The sequence below is a fragment of the Galeopterus variegatus genome, unplaced genomic scaffold, assembly GCF_000696425.1.
Source record: "Galeopterus variegatus unplaced genomic scaffold, G_variegatus-3.0.2 Scaffold496, whole genome shotgun sequence".
NCBI classification, from domain to species: domain Eukaryota; kingdom Metazoa; phylum Chordata; class Mammalia; order Dermoptera; family Cynocephalidae; genus Galeopterus; species Galeopterus variegatus.
Window position 1 is genome coordinate 20,941 of NW_007726607.1, and position 5,453 is coordinate 26,393.

General features: G+C 43.5%; 1 protein-coding gene across 1 annotated transcript in view; it reads right to left on the reverse strand.

The window, feature by feature from the left end:
* KLHL42 (kelch-like family member 42) overlaps nucleotides 1-5,397 on the reverse strand; it is a gene marked incomplete at its 3' end in the record, with an annotated part of 12,993 nt that extends 7,596 nt beyond the window's left edge. The window contains exon 1 of the mRNA XM_008569440.1: nucleotides 4,495-5,397. Coding sequence (XP_008567662.1) covers nucleotides 4,495-5,366 — 872 coding nt within the window. The remainder of the gene's footprint in view (nucleotides 1-4,494) is intronic.
* Nucleotides 5,398-5,453: the final 56 nt, after the last annotated feature.

A 5,453-nucleotide genomic window follows, 5' to 3' on the forward strand; every position in this document is an offset into this window, starting at 1 on the left:
CACCAACAACCCCATTCTAAGTTTCATTTTTACTTGTGTCCTCATCTAAACTCAATTTTAAACTCCTTAAAGGCAGACATCATGTCACCTGTTTCTATAGATCCAATAGTGACTACAACAGTGCTAGACTTAAAGGCTGTGGCAAAGCTGAGGCACGCATGATGAAATTTTGGAAAACAGTACAGAATCACAAAATATCTGTGTTCTACATCTTGGAAGGAAATAACTTAAAAAAAGAAAAAAACTTTGCATGAAGAAAGTCACTACAAGTCTATAGGCCAAAACTTGTAAACAATTGAAATGGTTACAACTACTCAATGGGTATTTACATTTTGGTTACTGTACTTACTTCATACCTTTGAGCAACTTATTTACTGTGCCTCTCCTGCTGCCTCTGTAAGGTAGGAACTTGGCTAACGTCCTTGTGAGGAATAAGTGATATAACACATGCAAAGCAGTAGGAACGGTACCCAGTGCAGCGTTAAGTGTGTGATTAATGCTACCTGCTGTTATTTTTCAGCTACTCTAAATAAATATAATGACTGTGACAAGGTAAAAATGTTCACTACAATTTTATATTTTAAAAGCAGAATATAAAAGTATACATTCACTTTTATTACAATAATGTAAAAATATATCCCACAATTTAAAAAAACACATCCTCTTACTGGCCAGCCACCAAAACCAAAACAACATCCACATATTTTAAGGCCCTATTACTCACTGGACACCAGGTTAGCAGTAGGAATATGCGTAAGCAATGAATAAGTCACAGTCCCTGTCTCAAAGAGAGAGAGAACAAAAACAGAGAATTTCAATTCGAGGTGGGAGTGCTGGAGCAGGAGATGCTGGATGAGCACAGAATTGGAACCTTTAGCCCAACTGAGGGTTCAGGAAGGATCTCCTGGTAGAGATGATGTCAGGCCTGAGTCAAAGCATGAGGGAGATGAAGAAAGATGCAAATTCCAATACAGCATCAATAACCAATCAGAAAACGTAATGGAAAAAGTATCTGTGTAGGAAAAAACAATATGTACAAAATACCTAAGAATAATCCTAACAAAAAATATAGACTATATGAAGATAATAAAGGAAACCTTTTCTGAAGAACCAAAGACCTAAATTCATAGAAAAGCAAACCATTTTTCTAGCTACAAAGTATAATATAACTGTGAATCCTCCTCTAAATTAATCTATAAATACAATGTAATCCCAATCAAAATCCGAACAAGACTTCATAAGCTGATTCTAAAGTTTATCTGAACAAAAAAATGCGCAGAAACTACCAAGAGAATTAAAACAAAACAGAACACAGGGATCTTTATTTCTACTAGACTATAAAATATATTACCAACTATAATCATTTAAAATGTGTCATTAATCCAGGAATAGTCAATCTGCCAATTCGGAAACAGGAAAATTAGTATATGAGAACTGATTTTGCAAATCACATGAGGATTGGGGGCTGTCGGATCATTTAGAAAAAATGTTATAACCTTGCATTATACCTTATATGAAAATAACTTCCAAACAGATTCAGATCTAAATGTAAAAAGGCAAAACTATAAAAATAATAGAACATGATACAAATGAATATTTATATGTTCTTGGCTTGCAGAAGCCTTTCCTATGCAAGATATAAAATTTATAGGATGCACACATCAATCCGACTACAGAAGAATTAAAATTTCTTCATACAAGAATACAATATAAATCTAAAGTCCAAAACTGGTGGCTCACAAGGTCAGTGCTGCGCTGCATTTTGTTTGGTCTGTAAGGATTTTGTTGTCGATGATGATTTGTTTTTAAATGGAGTAGGTTGCCAACATTTAAACATTAAGATATTTGGAGGGCTGACCCATTAGCTCAGTTGGTTAGAATGTGGTGGTGATAACACCAAGGTCCAGGGTTCGATCCTTGTACTGGGCAGCTGCCAAAAAAATAATAATAAATAAAGACTGGCATATTTGGATGTATGGCAACACCACTTCCTAACTTTCATTTGGGAATAACCAGAAGTGGCTGGGAGGTGAGCCCTCTTTTGGCCGGGCAGGAGCTCTCTGGTTCATAATAACTCCCATCCACCCCTCTACTCATTGACTCCACCTGCCTGGTCACTTTGGGACTTTGCTTTTGAACCCTTTCAAAAAATAAAGGCATAGGAAAATGTCAGACAAGAGGGTAATAACTGCATACATATATGGAGCTTTTAAAATGAATACAAAAAAGATAAGTCAATTTTTTAGAAACTGGCAAAGACCACTTACGGTAGAAATACAAATGGCTAATAAACATATGAAAACAATCACCTCTCTTCTAATCAGGGAAAATCACACCAGTGTTTTTGCCCATTAGACTGGAAGAAAAGATGATGATATCTTGTCTTGGCAAGAGTATAGGTAACTGGCAGCACAAATACTGTTGACAGGAGAGGAAATTAGAACAATTTTTTGATGGGCAATTTGGCAGGAGCTACCAAAATTTAAAACATGCATACTTTGCCCCACCTACACAGGCATTCTGGAATTTGACATATGGAACTAACTCACATATGCCTACTAAGAAACACACATACACCAGGATGTTCAATATAGCATTGTTTATAATGACAAATGGGAGTGACCTAAATGCTCATGAGCAAGGGAAAGGCTAATTATATTACGGTACCTCCATCCACAGGCTGGAATGCTACACAGCCATTAACAAGAGTGATGTAGATCTACATTTGTTGACACAGAAAAAACTCTCAGATATGTTATACTATTAAGTGGAAATACCAAGTGCCATAATAATTAGCCTAGTCTAATCAATTTTAGAGTAAAATTAAAATGATATACACCCCATGTGCACATGCACATACATATACATTTCCAGATTGTTAACCATTACCAACATTTTTTACTCTATACTTTGTGTCATTTCTAAGAAGCATGTATTATTCATGCATTACTTGAATGCTTCTTTTTTTTTAAAAGAGGACAGAAAGGGCATTCCTAGAAAAAAAAGACAAGGACTACCAAGGATTTGTGAAGAAAAAAGAAAAAAGAACTCTGTGAGAGTTGCAGACCTAAGGATGGCCACGTTGTTCGGGACACATGTGGAAGAGGTGATAGAGAACCCAGGGCCTTACATCCCTAAGTCTGAGCATCCCCCATAACCACTGAATGTTACTTTGTTGCTTCAATTAAAGCTCTTAGAATTTATTTAAAAATAACACTTCGGATAACAAATTTTAGATGTGTCATCATCTCAGTGAGGTAAATAACGCATTAAGAAGGGGTTGGAAGAATGTATGCCAACCTAGAGTTACTGCCTGTAGGAGGAGGAAGGACAGATAGCATTTCTGCTGCTTCATTCTTTTCCATTTTTCTAGTTTTCTATAGCCATGTGTTATTTTTATCATCAGTGGAAAAAAGCGTACTTTCCAAATGAATTTTATGTTATAGTAGAAATAAAGCCAGTGTTCCCCAAGTATACTAGCCTAGGGGGACTCTCAAGTTGAATAAGTATGTATAAAAGTCTCCTCATTGCTGTTAAGACTTTCTTTGCCTGCAAGTCCCTCAACTCCTTGCTCCACACTTCAGGGCAGAGACCATGGGGGGGCTTGAGATGGAAACAGGTGGACTGGAAGAAAGTGTATTTCTGGGTTACACCGATTCTCCTCCCTGCTTCTGCACGGCTCTGAGGCATCTTGGGCTACCTACCATCTTTATTTCCTGCTACCTTTTCCTTTATTTGCTCTTTGCCCTTATTTTCATACTCCTTTCCTGGCTCCTTTCCCTACTTCCCCTCCCACCTCACACCCAAGCTCCTCCTTTCTTCTCCTTTTTTCAAGTAAGCCATGTTCATAGTGGGAGGGATTTGCAGGATGAGAAGGGAGAAGGCAGGGGTGGATGGGAATGTTCAGTTCTACATCTGACCACTGCCAGGCTCAAGCAAAAGAGTGGATAAAAAAATAAGAAAGGCAATCCTAGATAGCAAATATTAATAACTTTCTAACGAGTATCTCCTGGTCACGGACCAGTGCCCCAGTGTGGAAGACTTCAAAGTCCTTGACGACAACAACAAAAATCCCCCAAAGTTAGTGTTACAGGTTACTGTCCAATGTGTCACTGGATCCTAAAAGCCAAAAAAAAAAAAAAAAAGTTAAACTTAAAAAAGATTAAAGAACACCTTCCTTTTGAACTGTCCTTTTAGGAAACCATAACATCTTTTTTCCACTAGGAAAGTCAAAGAAAGTAGTTTTGCCTAAAGGCACAATACCTACAAGGAAACCACTGAGCTACCTGACCTCATTCGGGTCTCCTCTTCCTTGCAAGTTCTCAGTTCACTGGAAACCTGGCCAGAGTCAAAGCCAGCAACACTCCTGGAGATGTCACTCCCACCTCAGCACAACCTCTTGTGACTGTTCAGTAAATATTGGGGGGGAGGGGGTATGAATTAAGGAGAGAGTGAACGAATACGAAAGCGGCAGCACTCTGCTGGGGGGCTTACCTCTTCTGGTTCATGGAGGCCACCTGGAGCCACTCGTTGGTGCTGGGGTTGTAGGAATGCGCGGCCGAGATCTCCTGGCTAGTGATCCTGTACCCGCCCACTATGAAGAGGTAGTTGTCCAGGATGGCGGACCCATAACCCCTGACATTCACCAGGTCGGGAGGAAGGTTGCTGGCCAGCGGGAACCAACGCTCAGTCATCTCCTCGTACCTGAGCATGGACGGGGGCTCCCCCTGGTAGGGGTGCGGGGCCAGGGGTCCCACCAGGAAGTCCCCCAGGGCCACCAGGACAGGAGTGCCAGTCATGCGGGCCTCCCTCAGCCTCTGCTTCAGGCCGACGTCCCCTGGGGCTGGGGGAGGAGACCCCAGGAGGTGGAAGTGGGGCTTGCACAGCACCTCGTGGAAGTGGACGACCATGAAACGCAGGCAGGCCTCCTGCAGGTCGGGCAGCCCGTACACCTGCGCCAGGCGGTACATCTCCAGGCAGTTGTTGAGCCGCACCTGGGACAGCAGCAGCTGCAGCAGGGAGGTGACCTGCAGGAAGGAGGCCGCCTCCACCAGCTCGGACAGCAGGCTCACCTCGTCCATGTCCTCCTCCTCCTCCACGCCCCCGGCCTGCTCCCCCCGCGGGCCCAGGAGCCAGCCGTCGCGGGCCCCGCCGGCGTTGATGAAGTCCAGCACCAGCCGCAGGCCGGGCGCGCTCAGGCCGCGCAGCTGCTGCACCTCCGGGCCGCCGGCCTCCTGGCTCAGGGCCTCGCGCATGCCGGAGCGGTAGAGCGCGCGGAAGTAGTCGCTCTGCTCGATGAGCTTCCTCTTGCTCACCGGGTAGCAGCGGCCTTCCAGGCGGATCTGCACCATCTCCTCGGCAGACATGGCTGGGGGGCCGGGCGCCGGGGGGCCGCCCGCCAGCTCTGCGCGCTCGCCTCCCCGCCCCCACGCGCTCGCCGGTTCCGGGTCGGA